General features: G+C 34.4%; 1 protein-coding gene across 15 annotated transcripts in view; it reads right to left on the bottom strand.

Annotated features, from left to right (window-relative positions):
- The window catches only part of foxp2 (forkhead box P2), a 613,104-nt gene that overhangs the window by 22,640 nt on the left and 570,464 nt on the right, over positions 1-20,000 (bottom strand). For 8 of the 15 annotated variants that reach the window (XM_051928699.1, XM_051928702.1, XM_051928698.1 and 5 more), the window contains 5 exons: positions 14,499-14,579; positions 10,067-10,156; positions 8,113-8,275; positions 7,388-7,601; positions 5,825-5,932 (listed from right to left, as the gene is read on the bottom strand). In XM_051928699.1, the coding sequence (XP_051784659.1) occupies positions 5,825-5,932; positions 7,388-7,601; positions 8,113-8,275; positions 10,067-10,156; positions 14,499-14,579 (656 nt within the window). The remainder of the gene's footprint in view (positions 1-5,824; positions 5,933-7,387; positions 7,602-8,112; positions 8,276-10,066; positions 10,157-14,498; positions 14,580-20,000) is intronic. The other 7 variants (XM_051928708.1, XM_051928709.1, XM_051928713.1 and 4 more) reach the window with 3 other exon arrangements.

Below are 20,000 nucleotides of genomic sequence, written 5' to 3'. Positions count from 1 at the left end.
GTGAAGAAAACAATGCATATACCAACATCAATTCAACCAAAACCTTTATTTTTAAACCAGACACCACATCTTTTTAAATCTAAGCTAACTGACACTGTCATCCATTTAATTGCCATGCAATAATAACGAAGCTCAACATTAAGCTGTGCCTTTATAGCAAAGACAATGGATCTTTTTACAGATATCAAAACATATATTAACATTTCAGCCTGTGTGTTATGGACACTTCAGGTTTAAAAGGTCTTGTCACATCTACTAGGCAACCTAGCAGCCCTCAGAAGAACCATCAGGTCTGCCTTCTGGGTTTTAATTAACAATCCAATATAGACACAACTGGTCAGGTTAGTGGCTTCACTTGCCATTTACTCTTACAGTGTGTAATGAAGAAATGGCAATAGAGAATATAAGTTAAGTGGAAGGCAAATAAAATGTCTCTTTTCATAGGGCAATCAATTTGGTCTCATTCATCACTGTAACAGGTTACATTCCAATACTGAAATCAGTAGCTACTGGCTAAGTTTTTAATGTAGTTATTTCGAGGCCCCTTGCGTGATTCTACAACAGTTTCCAATTGACTACTCTGTTTGTTTTGAACTTATATTAACTTTCTGCAAGTGGATGCTAATATATGTCAAAACTCACATGTACATTACAAGATAAAAAGTGGAAAAATCTTCTCTGACTTCACACAGGGCTTTGCTTGGTTTCTTAAATACCTTCAAAATGATCAATACACCCTTTGGCTTTCATTCTGTTACTTATGTAGCTGATCTACAAAATTAGCTAAAGTATGAAATACTTAATTTTGGGCTCATCTAAAAATATTTCAGATTTAGTGCAGAACATTTGTTGCATAATGTGGCATCTTACAGTGTACACTGTTAAAGTATTTTTTTATAATTTTAAAGCTAAATATAATTTAATTACATAATTAATACATTGACACATGCATGCATTTTTTGCTGCAGCCTAATATTTTTCTATGCTTTCATCCACTGATCTGTTTATGATGCTTGAAATGAAAAAAAAAAACAAATAACTTGCTGTCTGGGATTACCCAGGCTACTTAGCTCTTTACAGCACAACATGTCAGCCACTTAAGTGAGCATCTTTGAATGGTTGGCTGAGACATCAAAATGTAAATCTTAAAAAAGAAAAAAGTGCATAGATTATGTGTCTAGCAATAGTTTGGTCACAGAAATGTGAAAAAAACAGTACTGTGTTCAAATTTTCATGAACAAAGCAGAAAAATAATATAAAAATATTTATCTTCCACAAAATGCTATCAAAATAATGGTAAAATGGAGGTAATGACAAAGTAAAGCATGGTAATGAATGTAATGAAATTACATAAAATTAACCTTTCATTAGTTGAAATCTTCCATTTTTCTTCCCATGAAGAGAGAGTGCTGCTGTACCTCCCTCCACCGAGAAGCAAGTACTAGGTTGGTCTGTGCTTAAGTCAGTTAGGAGCACGGCACATATAAAAATCACTAGAGGGACAAACCTTGTAAAAATTCTTTGTTGCCTCAGATGTTCAGTTGTAAAATTGTAATACAGAAAGCATAATACAGACTGCGACTTTAGGTGGATTTACTCTTGGTACTATGTGAAACAGCCATTAGATTACAATTATTTCCAGTCAATCTGCCATTTGATTTAAAAAGAGTGTGTCCCTTCTTTGGATAAGAACCTTTATTATTACTGTTGGCAAAATGACACAACTCTTAAAACATCAAAACTTTTTCCAAGGACACCAACAAGATTTCAACAGAACAGCAAAATTCAACATGTTAACCTGTATGTTGAGTTTTATTCACAGGCTAAAAATAATTATTTCTAAACTCTTTAAATAATTATTTTGTAAACTTGTACTAAATATGAGACACAAACAGGAAAACAAAATCAATAATTAATGTTATAATTGAAGTGTGAAGTTTAGTAAATGTGGCAAAGTAAAATGCAATTTTAATTCAAAATCTACCACTTTTGTCAAGTTTCTTGTGACTCTGTGCAAATTGCACACCAATAATGTGAAACCAGATACAACACTACTTAAAACTGGAAAAACTACTATAATAATGAATGTGTGCACTGTTGCTCTATTTTTTAGGTCGAAGAAATACAATCAATTATGAAAGGCAAAGGAAAGTCAGCACATTCCTACCAGATAGTTATAGTAGCTGGACTGCTTTTCACTGTAAACTTCAAACACCATAAAATCCACGCTACAATGCCATGGAAATTGACACGACAAAGACCTTATCCACTTAAAAAAACAGCTGAAATATTACATAATGGAAGAAGACAAAAACTCAAAATGTAGCTTTTTGAATCAAATACTTTACCCACGCTTTATTTGCCTAATGGTACTACCGACTGGAGTTTAAACACTTTCCATAGTTATAAAAGTGTGGCAAAGCCAGAGTTTTCAACTATAATCCTAAATTCAGATGCTGACCCAATGGCAGCACTTTACACAAGCATCAAAATAAACAACTTATAATCAAGAATTTGCTGCAGAGAATCACAGACTACAGCCACATAAAATTTTTTAGCAACCTTTTTGACATCCTCATTTCAATGTAACAATACCATGTCTTTGGAATCATCTCTTTGTGCATATTATATATATGTATATATATATATATATATATAAAATAATATATAAAATTATGGTATATTATATATTTATATATTATATATTATTTATATAATTATGGTTAATTATATATAATTGAAAGCTGGTTTACATATATATTTTGCTGGAACAATATAAACCAGCCTTTTAAAATTATCGATTTAAAATTAACTTCTTTATTCATGTGGTAAGATCATAGCAGAGAACATACATTTGTACATCTGATATTTTAACCTTTAATAAGTACTTCACATGAGAACATTCTATTATAAAGAAACGGTGCAGAATAGAAAAGGGCAGGCAGCATACCTAGCTGCACAAGTGCTCTAGGGTAAAAAGTTATAAGTTTGACATTGAGCAAAATGTAGATTTGCACTAACCCGGGAGATCTGAACCACCTCCATCTAAACGTTTGATTAACAGATTAATAGAAGCAAGACAGACTAGACTACATTGAGCACTTTAGAATGTCAGTCCATCTACAAATTTTATTAAGTAACAGATTTTTCCTGGAAAACTACACAGTACCAGAAAAAACATAACTAATATTGGCAGTAAACACAGCAAGGCAGTCAATGTAGAGTACAATGAGGTAAATAGCCCCATTCACATCAGGCTAATTTAAAAAGATCTAGCGGGCCTTCCCAGAAGGTACTCTAGTTCAGAAAAAAAGTGCTATTAGGTATTTACTATTCAAAGTGTGCTAGCAAGAGTGACAATTTCATTGGAAAAAACTGTTTTGTATCACAACACCTCATATTAAAGTGTACTAAAAATTTGAGTTTCAAAGTCTCTTATTAATTCTCTTCAGATTATCTGTCATATTGGACTTATTTTTAGGGTACAGATAGAAATTATATTGTAATACATCTAGGTAAAATGGACAATTGCCTCATAGTTTAAATGTGTTTTTTTTCACCCTTCCAAAACAATACAGTAGTTTAGATAGCAGTTTTGCCAAGTTTAACACAAACCTTGTTAATACAATGCTTAAAATGAGACACTGGCAATAGTGGAAATAGGTATACACACAAAAGCAGCTCACAGTAGACGAGATTACTATTACTGTATTTTTACCTAACTAATTCATTATTACAAATTCAGCATTAATCAGTCTTTTGATGGTGTGTTTTGCAAAAAAAAAATATATACTGTATACTGCTTTCAAGGAGACTTTTCAGATTTGGTTTTGCTATAAATGTATAAAAATGGTTTTGAAAAGTGAATTTATAAAAAGGTGTAGGCACAAAAACTGAGCAAAATATGAGAAAACATATTAATGATAACATTAACATTAATTACAACATAAAAAAATAAGCAAACAACTACTGCAATACACTGTGTGCATTTTCCACAATGATGCTGTTATGTCTTCAACCTTTAGTTGATAATTATGATCACTCTTGTTAAGTGAATTTTAGTGCCAAAACACTTAACCTGTACACTGATAATTGTTCAACACTTGTTAAAATGCCTTTTCTGATATATACAATAACGTTGCAGTCACTCAAACAGTGAAAAGTATAATGGAAAAATGTGAAAATACTCTTTGAAATAAATTAAAGTTATTGTCCTAATAACAAAAGTAAAAGTATGGTTACTTGTCAGTATAGTGACGTGGGCACAAAATTACAAAGGAGCAGGTTAAGCTACTGCTTACTGTTAAGAATCTCAACAAATCAGGTTAACTGGCTAGGTCTCTTCTAAGGTGGGTGTTAAGTGCTTTAGAATGACAGTCACAATAAATGTCAGTTCATGAAGATGATTGACTTCCCCATATTATATTTAGAGAATGTCCTAAGCATATAAACAGTATACTTTTACATTTATAATGTCTCACTGTTTATTCAAAATGTGAAACTTTATTCTTCTTGAATGTATATTTCAACTTATAGGATTCGTTAGGACCAAACTTCTTTAAAGTGTCACCATACATGAACATATAATTACATTTACAAAAACATAATATTTAATAAAGGGAATTAAACAAACTACAGAGTGTGAGCAGTGGTGGAATGATGTCAAAACAAGAAAATGAATAGCATGCTAATTAGATAGTGAAAGTTAATTACTTGAATGACCTGAACAAACAGACACGCCTTTACCATGAATATTGATTAGATTTGTAGCTTATTATACAAACATATAGTATTCAACACTATTATACCTAATAAAGAAATAAAAGCATAAATATTCTGTTAGCAGGAGTTGCAACAGAAAGCTGAGAATTCTTTTATATTCCTTGAAGTAAATTTAATTTTTTTTAGATGGGTCAAAAGCTAATGTCTTTAATTTTACTATGCTTAAATTTGTGTCCTGATGCATGCTTATAAAATTGTATGAGACTATTCTTTAGGATTTAATTAAAAATCTAATTATAACTATTTAAATCTGCAATTTTTTTTTCTTTTTTAGTACTCATGGTTCTGTCTTCTGAGGGACTGTGTGATAACCTATAATCTTCAGTACCGCAAACACCTTTTTTTGATGTGCCCACTAACATCCTGGCAACAAAGAAGACCAATTACAAATGAGCTAATTAACTAAATTGTTGATGGAGCATGAAGAGTTCATTCATTCTGTTGGCTGCACCATGACAACACTGTATTTTCACATTGTAAAGTTATGCACCTATGTAAACTGTCACTGGCTCCCCACATTTCCTCACATTGCGTCACAAATAACATTAACATGGGATATTGCTAAAGATCTTACTTTGCAGATTACAAATTTGACTGTTAATGAATGTAAGTATTTATATTCCTTCAACTGATATAATTTAACAGATAAAAAAGAAATGTTAACAAGAAGACCTTTATTATTTGTATTTTACTTTCAAAAATATTTGTTTTATAGTATAAAGATGCAAGTTTGCATGTTTTTCCTCTTGTATAAGACTCCTATTCACAATTACAACAAATCTAGAGACAATTACATAAAGCGAAATTTTAACTGCTAAAGTTTTAAAAATGGTTATGTGAACCGAGCAACTCCATAAAGACTACTGTACACTTTCATTTTCTTAAATTAATGTAGTCAAATTTTAACACACATTTAGTAAATAAACTACCTCAGATAACCTTTTTGACAAAGTGCAGCTGCACTTTAATTTTAAAGGAAAAAATGCCTTTCTTATACTGTAAATGAGGTATGTTATGTTATTAGTTAATTTATAAAACCTACTTTAAAAATTGTCCAAAATCTTCACAGATGCTTTCACAGCCAGGCCATTTGCACACTCCATGACCATAGAGAGAATGTGAGGCTCCAGTCTCCTCGTGTAACGAGCTGCTGGAGAAGAAACCAGCGTCAGATTCATCTCAAAAGCCATAATCGTTTGAGGCTGCTAGCGCCTGTCAGGTTACAATCAGTGACAAATGGGTCAAAACAGGTCAATTGAGCTCAGAGCAGTAAGAAAAAATTAATCATTCCATTGAACAGTTCAACTGCCAAAGCTAGATGATGGTCCATTTAAAAAACAGAGCCAAAATTGTTTTACTAAAATAAAAAATAGCGCGCACACACTTAAATCCTATATAAATTCCTTGATTATCTACCCATTTACTTGTCTATAAATTTTTACAGGTTAAAAAAATTAGTAATACGTATTATGTGAAATAAACAACATATATGAAGTATATTATGAACTAAGTTTGAATAAGTTTCAAACCTTTTTTTTTTTCTTACATAAATTTGCACACTTGTAGATCAATTCATGAAGGAAGAGCAAAGTGGGGAAAAAATGGAGAAAAAAATAAAAATCATATCAACATGACCCAGACAGAATTCTATGAAAACAAAAAAAATAAATAAAATGGAAGGATGTCATTCTAATTTTTAATATTTTTATCTGTACTGTATATTCAAAAAATTACTACAACATATACAGTATATCTAGTAAAGGAGTTTAGTAAATAAATCACATGCCAATTAATAAATATACTGAATAGACAATTCTAGTTTCTATAAAGAACTTTATTAACCTGACAGTAATTTAAACACAAACCGTTCATAGCTCGTTAACACTGTCAGTTAAGCTTATGTTTGCTAGCATTACTATATAGCACACCTCAAAAATGGTTTTATAGTGAGCGCTCCATTGTATTGATCTACGCCTTGTAGGTAAGAGACTCTCTTTGACAATATTCCTTGCTGGATCATCATAAGAGGCAAAGAAACCCATGGGATGCTTAAAGATAAGAAGTATTCTTTCCTTTTGTTGATGCCCGAGTTTGAAGTTTCTGCTGCAACACGTTTTAGCTTCAACTCAGACGGTAACCATTTTAAATCATTTAGAGCTACAACAAGCATCAACAATTTGTCAAGTCTGCATTTTTTAAATGGTTTGCACGTGATTGTGGATGTAGCTAAATAATGTATAAGGCTGATAGATGGAATTCTAAGCAGACTGTTATTCTTGTATCATGACAGTTGATCATTCTATCGCATGTAGAAATCATGTATTCTGATTAGGTGGCATGCAGCAAAGCTAGAGTAAGTTATCTAAAGCAAAAATATAGCCCAAGTTTTAATAAAAGCAGAGATGGATTAATAATCTGCAGCCTTTGTTAACATTCTTATTATAGGCGGGACCCACACAAACCAAAACATGTTGGCTGTTTAAAATGTTTTTCATAGTGTGAAAAGATGAATGAATAAAAGAGAAAATATTAAAAATATATTTTTTATTAAAATATTCTTTTGAGCCACCATGGGAACAAGAAATACACAATACAAAATTCTTACCTGTCTCTTCTTGTGCTGAGGAGAGAAGACTGGCCATTTACAATGGAATGATGGGTAACTGGCGGTGATGCTTTGGAATTGGTAGTGGAGGTAGAAGAGGAAGAATTGTTTGTTGTGAGGTCAAGGCCTCCATGTTTAATGCCACTATCTTCCATATTGTGAACCCCTGTCACTTCTTTCCATAACTGCTGAATTTCAGCAGGACTTAATCCTGCTGTGAAAATAAATAGATATATCAAAAGCATATTTCAGATGAACAAACAGTAAGATTGGGAGAGGAGGAGGATGTCAAAGAGAGAAACGGGTGGGGGTGTCTCACTTACTAATTTGTGTGTTATTTTAATTAAAACCAGACCGAGTCCATGTTACATAATATAATGCTGGCACCATAATATTTTTATAACTAAGACTACTGGGTAATCTATCACACACAGAAGGTCTCATAAAATACCTATATGTAAAAATAAATAAATAAACAAATATATAGACACACAGACTCTCTCACACACACAGCAAAAATTGTCATCTGTCAGCAAAAGTCATATAGGACAGGAAAAGCCATTACAATCTTTACAAAAGAAATAACACCTGCGAGTATAGCCAAGAATGAAGGAGAACGCCTTTTTTCCTATATGACACTGTCTGTTTAAAAACCATTCTAAATTAACTACATAACAACAAAACAGCACAGAATGTCCCATGTGAGATGATATGTCCAAACATACCTTGTGGCAAAGACTGAACAGGAAGCGCTGACTGTCCAGGAGGCATGGATATAAGGCCCTGACGCTGCAGGTTAAGAAGGTGCTGCTGTTGCTGAAGCTGTTGCATCTGAAGGAGCTGCTGCTGGAAGACAAGCTGCTGGGCGGCTAACTGCTGTTGCTGTTGCTATAGAGAAATAGCAAGCAAGCAAATTAGACAAATTAAAAACAAAGTCAGATAGGCTCTGGTGCTTGACCTTCTTGAAATGATTTCTTTTTATTAGCATTACCAAAACCTGTGAATGTAATGGTCTTAAAATGCACTACTGTATATACCCTCATAACAGAGCTAAGCTGCTCTCTGTGGTTAAAAGATGGTTCACTTTTGCAGCTGGGTGGGATTCATAGTCATGAACAGACACAGACTCAGTCACATAATCAGCAGAGATGCAGAATATGCCTCTCCTGGATATGTTGTTCAGAATAAGACTATACTGCCTCCTAGGAAGAGACTCTAAACCAAGCCAGCTTACATTTCAGTATAGTGTGCTAGCAATGCACATTGTAAATCTATTTTCATGAGATCTGCAAAAACAAAGATGCTGTTGGCAGTTCTGTAACTGACTGTATACAAGAAATTTATTTAAAAAAAAACAAAAAACATTCAAATTAGATTCTGCCAAAAACACCATCAAATTTTTAAAGTTGCAGTGGTTATACGGAGTAAATCTTCAGAGCAGGGATTCTTTTATGTAGGCACTCCAGTTTTTTTTTTTTTGCAACTGAATAAGTTTAGTCCTCAGTGGCCCATGAATGTGGTCTCTAGTGATCTATTAGTAAACTGGGATGTAGCCTCTGTAGCACTGCCCTGTTAGCTTTCTCTTTTCTCCTGTCGGAATACATTAAAACTGGGAATACATTCAAGGCAAAGAAGTGCCCTATTACAAGAAAAAAGTCTAACTTCCAATTTTGTGAGGAATTACAAGACAAACTGGAGTTCTGAAGACTCAAGAGGATACGTAAAGGCAGTCACACTTCAGAGGAAGACAAGCTGCTGTGGAAGACCTTTCCTTTTAGTTTGGGGAAAAGCAAAACTTCTGATGCGCTCACTGGAAAACAGACTGCATAATGGAGCAAGTCATGTGGATTGCCCAGAGTCTCAGGAGAAATAAGGGAGCAATTTCTATTCCATATTTGATGGCTGCCTGAAATTCTATTCACAAATCCAAACAGAAACAAAGCCTCAGGAGGTCAGAGCTGTTTCCTGTATGCTTGCATAATGGGCCGCTTGAAGAGAATGTCTACGATACCTGCTGATCAATTTAACTACTTCAACATGTTTTGTTTATATTACGTTTATATTTGATGCAGTTTTCTGACAAATGCAAGCTAGGCCATGAAAGCAGGCCTGTCAGGTTGATTTATGAGCACATCAAACTGTAACTTTCTGCTCACCAGTCCAAACCTACAGTAGCAGTTCATTAATCAGGGACCTGTGACTTTGAAGTCTATACTCAACCTGGGTTTTTAACATTAGGCTAAATTTGCATGCTCTTTGAGCTGTACCTTTGAGGGGAGGGAAGAAAGGGGGGGAAAAAAAAAAAAAAAAACAGGACCCCCTCAGCAGCAAGGAATCTCAGAAACCACAAGATAATCAGTGCTTTGTCCATCACACAGCTTGCTCTTTGTACACTGCGATTCATTAGCGAACATTAAAAGACAGCAATGCTGGATTAGAACTCTTGAGTCCTGCACTACAAAGGCGATGAGTGAGAGGGTCCTACTGTCACTATTATTAGGCTCAGCAGAATCATATAATAATATATGCTTGACAGACAGAGGCTTGTTATCTGTAAAGATGCTTGTCTTTTGCTTTCTCTCTCCCTCTACCTCACATTTTCTCTCTCTCTCTGTCTCTCTCTCTCCACAGCCAGATCATACTCAAACCATTATGAACATGCAGTTACCCAATGCATACCTCCTTTGCCTGCTTTCCGGGATGCTGTTGTTGTAGCAGTTGAAGGTGCAACTGTTCCTGCTGCTTCTTGTAAAACTCCTGAAGATGTTGCTACATTAAAAGAAATATTTCAGAAATCAGTTATTGTTGCAAATATTGGTTGTTTTTGGTGTTTCTAAATGTGTACAGCTCACTGATTTGCAGTTTAAACAAAGTCAACCTATGAACAACACAATTTAGCACCTTTCTTTCTTTTGTTTTTTGTTTACATAATGAGACTAGATGAATTCACATATTAAAGTCTATTCTTCAATAGAAGGAATCAAAACAAATTACATGCCAAGCACAGAGCTAGAGGAAAGTCAAAGTTTCACAGAGACAAAACGTGATTGTCCATTTCTTAGTAAAAGTTAATTAATCTGTCATTCTGTTCTGTAGGGTGCCAAAATTACAATTTCAAGTGATTGGGTTATGCAGTTCCCAATGCTGAATGCATACGCTGGTCTGAAAATGCAATAACTATAATTAAAGCACTTATTTATTTCTTTCATCTCTTTCCTCCCCCAACGACTGTTAAAATAGCTTAACAAAATAAATCTAATTTCCAGACATTTACCATTCTTTTATAAACAGAATTCAAAAGATGAGACAACACTATCAGGCAACACAAAATATTAACCTTAAAAAGTTAGAGAAGAAAAAATTAAACTTGCTTCTTTCTGAAGGTAAGTATCTCTATTGAAACAAATTTATTAGTTAATTAATTAATTTACTTCAGAATTTTAAAGTCAGTCACTATAAAAGAGCACATATGGACAAATTGAATATATAATTTATACTGAGATCTGTTTTATACTTTATTAAAACAATAAAAAATAACCCACAGGCTTCAAAAAACATTTGTGCACACAAACGTTTTCTTTTTCACACCTGCTGAATCTAACTGAGAAGTTGAAGGAGCCATGCTGGCAGCAGGAGATGTATTCATCTTACAATAAGCGGGACAGCTTAGATTAAAACCATAACAGGGAAAGTGAACTACACCTGTGAACATACTGTACATAATCTGACTAAGCTTGAATTCTACAGGCATATTACTTTTTTAAAAAAGGGCACCCAATTGATATCATTACATATAGGGTACTGAGCCTCAATCCCAGGGGTGATGTTGCAACCCTGTCTGCATATTTTGACTACATTAAATTTCATCTCTTAGTTTGAAACCATTTTTAGATAAGGTCATGTATAAGATGTAAAACTAAGGTCCATGTTGGAGTATTAAATACAAGCTGATCATGGTGCCAGAGTATGGCGATGTCTTGCATGTTGGTGGGAATTTTATTGCAATCTACTCACATGACAATTTGCACTTAAACTTATTTACTGGCTGGTTTCCATCTAATGTTTTTCACATACCAGTTTATCTGTCACTTGTTTAATTTATCATTTCCTCTACAAATTTAAAATGTTTAAGTACAGTAGGTGTTTTGTTTTTACATAGAAATATGAGCCTACATTTAGATATTCCATTTACCTAAATTGTCTATATTTGCAATGAGCCTGTTAAACATTTCCAATGTTTATTTATTTATCAATTTTTAATCATATGGATAAAAACAAATTATACAGTAATTTTAAACAAGCAGAGTAACACAGTATTTCAAAAAGAACAATGCACATATTAGACCTTTGTAACAAATTAACTTATGCACTAAGAACTCAGGATTGCAGAAATAAGACAGAAGAAAGCATGATTAAGTTAAGGGTTTATTTCAAAGCTCAAATTAGTCTCTGATTAAGAGATTGGACAGAATTAAAACTGTATAAATTCTTTTAGAATGTGTATTAAAACCTCAATTATATATTTTATTTGGTAAAAAAAAAAATACAGAGATGGACCATTGCCCCATTCAGAGTGGTTCCTGACTCACATTAAATGTTGTCCAGACTGGCCCCGGTACCCCACAAATTACCCCTGGCAAGCCTGAATTAACTGTGATGATTTTAATTGTATTTTATTTCTGTAATGAGATTCCAAAGTCTTTCTTGATGGCTGTAGTCAAGATGAAAGTTCAACTGATATTGTTCATCAGCAGAAACTGGTAAGGAAATATTCAGTTCTCTAACTTCAATTGTTTAACATAATTGTTGCTGTTTTACTGGGGGGGAAATATACATATATATTTATAATAATATTAAAATAAAAATTAAAAATATATACATAAAGCTTTTTATAGTAGCCCAACTGTTGCATGAAATGTTGCGGTGCAATATTTAAAAGGATACTGTAAAAAAACATATTTATGAAACAGTATGCAAATTAAAAAGTAAAATAAATAAATTACACATAAAACCTTCCTTTGAAATATTTGTTTTACATAGCATAACTTAGCAGTATGTAGTCATGTGAAAAAGTAAGTACACCCCATGAAATGTTTTTTCTTTTAACATTTGCGGACATATCCAGATTTGACCTTCATTTAAACAGCATTGATAGGTAAAGTTGATATAACAAACATCATGCAACATTTACATTTTGTTGTCCATTGTATAATTTAAATAAACACAAACACAAATTTTGCATGTGGAAAAAGTATGTACAAACCTACATTTATCACTACCTTTAAACACATAAAATTAGAACTAGGTGCACCAGGTCAAGTGCAAGTGATCAGAGCATCATTAGTGAGGATCTTGGAGGAACTGCTCTTATTTAAATCTCAAACATTTAGTTTGTTCTGTATTGTCAACGTGTGTATTATGACCATTTCTAGATCAAAACACAGATCTTTGAAGCCTTCGGAAAGAAGGATACAGATGCCTAGGACTCTGCGAAGGGATTTAAAAAAAATCTGTATAAACAACTGAAAATCAACTGTTCAATTGTCCAGAAGATAATTTACAAGTACAGAAGATTTCAAATGACTGCCAACTTCTCCAGGCCAGGTTCCCCCAGCAAATTTAGCAAGAGGCAGAATGCAAGATCTTGAATAAAGCCTCTTAAAAACTCCAGAATATCATCATAATGCCTATGTGCCAGGAGGAAACATCTGCCATCTAGAAAGAACATTACTGGAAGATAGCATTTGCCCAGAAGAACCTGATACCAACTATAAATAATGGTGGTGGAAATGTTACGATTTGGGGGCTGTCGCATGTTTTTCCTCCTTGCTGAATTATTTTAGGTGGATGATGTTTGAGGTATGTATTGCATGCAGAGCCCATTTCAAATCCACTCACAGTATCTTGATTGGATTTAGATTCAGATTTTGATTTGACCTTTCCAGAACTTTCCATTTCCTTCATTTCAGCAACTCCTTAATAGATCCACTATGAATTCTTTATTGTGCCAGATAATGTGAGCTCAAGTGAAAGTGGACTTTTCAACATGATAATAACCCTAAACATACCAGTGAACCCACCAAAGTTTTCATTTTTTTCCAGTTCTATCACTTTTATCTAAAAACACTGTTTACATGAAGATCAAATCTTGGTAAATCCACATATGTTAAATAAGAGAAAGCATTTCATGGGGTGCACTCACTTTTTCACAATACCCTATGTGCATCTAATCCAATGGAATGAGCTGCTTATGTTCAGAGAAGATGAGCACAAAAGGGAGATGACAGCTGCACTGTTTCCAGAAACATGTAGAGCCATCTGTGGACTCGGACAGTAGTGAAGATACTTTCAGCACAAGTGCATTACAATTTAGAAATAATTGTAAAGGCCATAAAATGTCACAGGCTGTATTCATATTCAACCCTCCTAAAGGGATTACAAGGGCACTTTCAATCAGCATGTGAAAGCTTGGTGGTGCAGTGTTTAGCACTACCACATACTGTATATCCAATGGGTTCCAACCCTGCACCCAGCTGTCATCTGTGTTGAGTTTGCATGGGTTTCTGCATGTACTCTGCATGTGTTTTCCTCCCAAATTCCCAAAGTCATACTAGGTTCAATAGTCATTTTAAGTTGCTCCTTTGTGTATGTAGGTTTACATGCAAGTTGGCCCTGGAATGGACTTGCACTCTGTACATGGCTGTTTTCTGCCTTGAAGCTAGTTGTGGCATGGCCTCCCCAATTACTCTGAATTAGTTTAAGCAGGTTTGGCATTGTTACTGCATTCCAGATATATGGGTTTGAACCTAAACACATCATTCCCAGATCTCTCTAGTCATCTCCTTCACTTTTTATGTCTCTATTACTCACTGTGGGACTATGAACAGCTAAATGTCAATTAAATGCAAAGCAAATAAACAGGATTTGCATAAAATACTATGTGATCTGGGCAACAGCTATCACATTCTCAATTAAACAGGCCAATTACTTTGTTCTAATCAAGGATTGGAATAGTTAAAAGGCTACATCTGAAATGGGATCCCTTTTAGATTCATGCCTTACATCTGAACAACTGTTACCACACAGCTTTTAATAATGATGATTTACAAACCTGAAGCACACTGAAAGGGTGGGTGCTTTGCTTCACTGTGACTGTGTCAGTTTTCTTAAATGTCTCTTGTGCTTCAATGTACTATAAAAGAACATAAAAAGTACTATAATCTACATGGTGCTGCTTGTCTTGCTTTCATTATAATCTGGATTAAAGTGAAGAAATGTTTTAGATAAAGAATCAGGTAAAAAACCTTTTAGACATTACAGCTACTGTTATGCTAAAGGAGAACAGAAATTGAGTTTTTACTTTACGCACAAATTAATTTCCTTATCTAATACCTCTTATAGTAAGTTTCAGGCAATTTAAGTCAATAAACCAAAATCTACAGTTTCACTGGCCACTAAAACCTTATGGATTTGTAATTAGTAAGTAACACTAGAACATATACTGTAATAATTTAATATAAATTATTTTTGATTAATTCTTTAAAGTGATCTATTAGAAAATGGATGGATTTAAATGGAACTTCTTTAAATTTTGCACGACTGTCAAAAGTAAACATGCTAAATTCCGTCTTTAACAACAAATAGTATGGACAGTCTACTGTGTGTGTATGGATTTTATTAAAAATATGACAAATTTATCAAGGCACTCAATGCATGAGTGACTAGGAATTTTAATAAGAAAAGTTTTCTTGTGTGTTCCAATATGACATTTTATATCAGCTCCTGACATACTCTATACAAAAAGAAACACACAATGTGCATGGTATAAATATAATGTGGTAATCCACAGATTAAAACCTATTGGCATCTTGTTCTACAAAGATTTGATGGTTTCATTACTCTACTTCCTTCTGCTAGTAACACCTGTCCAATGAAGATTTTTTTTTAAAATTTAAAAATGATGCAGTGAACACCACTTCAAGATGCTTAACAAATACATAGACAAGGCAAATGCGACTCACTCAAGGTCAGGGGCTGAATCTGAAACCACTGAAAGTCCACTGTCTTAGCCTATGAGCTACATCACCAACAATTACATCAGAATTTTTATATTTCCTTGTAACATTTTTAATGTAAATAGGTTTTTCTACCTTGGAGAAAGGGTTTTCCTTAGTTCAATCTGATGATCAACACATGGCACTAATCAATTTTATCTTTAGCAGAATACATTATTATTCAAAATATTAACTTAAAAATGCAAGAAAAAACATATGTGAAGATGTTTCTGTAGAAAAGAAATAAAAGAAAAAATAAAAAGACAGCTGGATTATGTGAATTGTTACCAGAACTTCTTTGTGGGTAATTCTCTCACTCTCAAATTACTACAGTTATCCATCGAGAGACTAGGATCCATCAAGGGCACTGACCACTTGCTAAAACTCAAGCTTCAAAGAAAACAAGCCTCCAAAATGGAATGTTCCTTGAATTATTGGGAATCAGAAGCAGCAAGAGTAGGAAATAACTCTAAGAGGCAAAATTTGCTCTCAAACCGAGGATAAGAGGAGTTTTATAACCAAATAAGTGGATTTTATAAAATATACAAAAATACCACTTTAGCTTATCAGTGAAAGCGACTTATTTTAGCCTTACCAATAATGGACACAATTACAAATTAAGTAGTTTATAGCACTGGATTTTTTTCATTAAAGAAATGGTCAAAAGCATTATAATGATAAATTAAGCAGTGTATAGATTCTCTTTTCTCTCTTTACATCAATTGTCAAAATATAAGCAATAAATAATATATTGATCCAATCAAAAGACTAAGGACCAGTTTGCAAAGGTCAAATAGACTATGTACTGACAACAGTTTCTTTCATGCATAATTTCAAGATGCAATCATATTTATCTTACTAAAGATATTTATAGAAAAATATTCAAATTCTAACCCAGTGTGCTGCTGAATTTTCACTTCTAAGCTCCAGATTTCAGCCAGTGACAAAATAATAATCCCTCAGGTATGAACATAATACTCTGATAAGACTAACTCCGCAGCGAAATTTGGCCACAGGTGGTGCACTCCAGAATCAAAATAAATGTATTTATTTTAATTAAATTGTAATAATTACATTTATATACACACACACACATTATATATTATATACACATATACATACATATACACACACATATATATATATATACACACACACACATATATACACACACACACACACATATATATATATATATATATATACACGCACACACATATACAGTGGTGTGAAAAACTATTTGCCCCCTTCCTGATTTCTTATTCTTTTGCATGTTTGTCACACAAAATGTTTCTGATCATCAAACACATTTAACCATTAGTCAAATATAACACAAGTAAACACAAAATGCAGTTTGTAAATGGTGGTTTTTATTATTTAGGGAGAAAAAAAAACCCAAACCTACATGGCCCTGTGTGAAAAAGTAATTGCCCCCTGAACCTAATAACTGGTTGGGCCACCCTTAGCAGCAATAACTGCAATCAAGCGTTTGCGATAACTTGCAATGAGTCTGTTACAGCGCTCTGGAGGAATTTTGGCCCACTCATCTTTGCAAAATTGTTGCAATTCAGCTTTATTTGAGGGTTTTCTAGCATGAACCGCCTTTTTAAGGTCATGCCATAGCATCTCAATTGGATTCAGGTCAGGACTTTGACTAAGCCACTTCAAAGTCTTCATTTGTTTTTCTTCAGCCATTCAGAGGTGGATTTGCAGGTGTGTTTTGGGTCATTGTCCTGTTGCAGCACCCAAGATCGCTTCAGCTTGAGTTGACGAACAGATGGCCGGACATTCTCCTTCAGGATTTTTTGGTAGACAGTAGAATTCATGGTTCCATCTATCACAGCAAGCCTTCCAGGTCCTGAAGCAGCAAAACAACCCCAGACCATCACACTACCACCACCATATTTTACTGTTGGTATGATGTTCTTTTTCTGAAATGTTGTGTTCCTTTTACGCCAGATGTAACGGGACATTTGCCTTCCAAAAACTTCAACTTTTGTCTCATCAGTCCACAAGGTATTTTCCCAAAAGTCTTGGCAATCATTGAGATGTTTCTTAGCAAAATTGAGACAAGCCCTAATGTTCTTTTTGCTTAACAGTGGTTTGCGTCTTGGAAATCTGCCATGCAGGCCGTTTTTTTCCAGTCTCTTTCTTATGGTGGAGTCGTGAACACTGACCTTAATTGAGGCAAGTGAGGCCTGCAGTTCTTTAGACGTTGTCCTGGGGTCTTTTGTGACCTCTCGGATGAGTCGTCTCTGCGCTCTTGGGGTAATTTTGGTCGGCCGGCCACTCCTGGGAAGGTTCACCACTGTTCCATGTTTTTGCCATTTGTGGATAATGGCTCTCACTGTGGTTCGCTGGAGTCCCAAAGCTTTAGAAATGGCTTTATAACCTTTACCAGACTGATAGATCTCAATTACTTCTGTTCTCATTTGTTCCTGAATTTCTTTGGATCTTGGCATGATGTCTAGTCTAGCTTTTGAGGTGCTTTTGGTCTACTTCTCTGTGTCAGGCAGCTCCTATTTAAGTGATTTCTTGATTGAAACAGGTGTGGCAGTAATCAGGCCTGGGGGTGGCTATGGAAATTGAACTCAGGTGTGATACACCACAGTTAGGTTATTTTTTAACAAGGGGGCATTTACTTTTTCACACAGGGCCATGTAGGTTTGGATTTTTTTTTCTCCCTAAATAATAAAAACCATCATTTAAAAACTGCATTTTGTGTTTACTTGTGTTATATTTCACTAATGGTTAAATGTGTTTGATGATCAGAAACATTTTGTGTGACAAACATGCAAAAGAATAAGAAATCAGGAAGGGGGCAAATAGTTTTTCACACCACTGTATATACACACACACACACACATATATATATATATATATATATATATATATATATATATATATATATATATATATATACACAGTAATCCCTTCTCCATCGCAGGGGTTGCGTTCCAGAGCCACCCGCGAAATAAGAAAATCCGCGAAGTAGAAACCATATGTTTATATGGTTATTTTTATATTGTCATGCTTGGGTCACAGATTTGCGCAGAAACACAGGAGGTTGTAGAGAGACAGGAACGTTATTCAAACACTGCAAACAAACATTTGTCTCTTTTTCAAAAGTTTAAACTGTGCTCCATGACAAGACAGAGATGACAGTTCCGTCTCACAATTAAAAGAATGCAAACATATCTTCCTCTTCAAGTCGGGAGCAGATGTCAGAGACAGAGAGAAAAAAAGCAAACAAATCAATAGGGCTGTTTAGCTTTTAAGTATGCGAAGCACCGCAGCACAAAGCTGTTGAAGGCGGCAGCTCACACCCCCCTCCGTCAGGAGCAGAGAGAGAGAGAGAGAGAGAGAGAGAGAGAGAGAGAGAGAGAGAGAGAGAGAGAGAGAGAGAGAGAGATAGAGAGCCAGAGAAAAACAAACAAGCACAAATCAATACGTGCCCTTCGAGCTTTTAAGTATGCGAAGCACTGTGCAGCATGTCGCTTCAGGAAGCAGCTTGCACAGAAGGTAGCAACGTGAAGATAATCTTTCAGCATTTTTAGACGAGCGTCCGTATCGTCTAGGTTTGCGAACAGCCCCCCTGCTCAATCCCCCTACGTCAGGATCAGAGAAAGTCAGTGCAAAACAGAGACGGAGAAAAGTAAGTTGGATAGCTTCTCAGCCATCTGCCAATAGCGTCCCTTGTATGAAATCAACTGGGCAAAGCAACTGAGGAAGCATGTACCAGAAATTAAAAGATCCATTGTCCGCAGAAATCCGCGAACCAGCAAAAAACCCGCGATATATATTTAAATATGCTTACATATAAAATCCACGATGGAGTGAAGCCGCGAAAGGCGAAGCGCGATATAGCGAGGGATTACTATATATATATACACACACACACATACATATACACACATATATATATACATATACACATATATATACATATACACATATATATACATATATATATATATATACACATATATATACATACATATACACATATATATACATATATATATACACACATATATATACATATATATATATATACATATACAGTGCATCCGGAAAGTATTCACAGCGCATCACTTTTTCCACATTTTGTTATGTTACAGCCTTATTCCAAAATAGATTAAATTCATATTTTCCTCAGAATTGTACACACAACACCCCATAATGACAACGTGAAAAAAGTTTACTTGAGATTTTTGCAAATTTATTAAAAATAAAAAAATTGAGAAAGTACATGTACATAAGTATTCACAGCCTTTGCCATGAAGCTCAAAATTGAGCTCAGGTGCATCCTGTTTCCCCTGATCATCCTTGAGATGTTTCTGCAGCTTAATTGGAGTCCACCTGTGGTAAATTCAGTTGATGGGACATGATTTAGAAAGGCGCACACCTGTCTATATAAGGTCCCACAGTTGACAGTTCATGTCAGAGCACAAACCAAGCATGAAGTCAAAGGAATTGTCTGTAGACCTCCAAGACAGGATTGTCTCGAGGCACAAATCTGGGGAAGGTTACAGAAAAATTTCTGCTGCTTTGAAGGT

Source organism: Erpetoichthys calabaricus, chromosome 1 (genome assembly GCF_900747795.2).
Source record: "Erpetoichthys calabaricus chromosome 1, fErpCal1.3, whole genome shotgun sequence".
Classification (NCBI taxonomy): Eukaryota; Metazoa; Chordata; class Cladistia; order Polypteriformes; family Polypteridae; genus Erpetoichthys; species Erpetoichthys calabaricus.
Note: the sequence above shows the minus strand (reverse complement) of the source record. Positions and strands in the feature narration are given on the sequence as shown.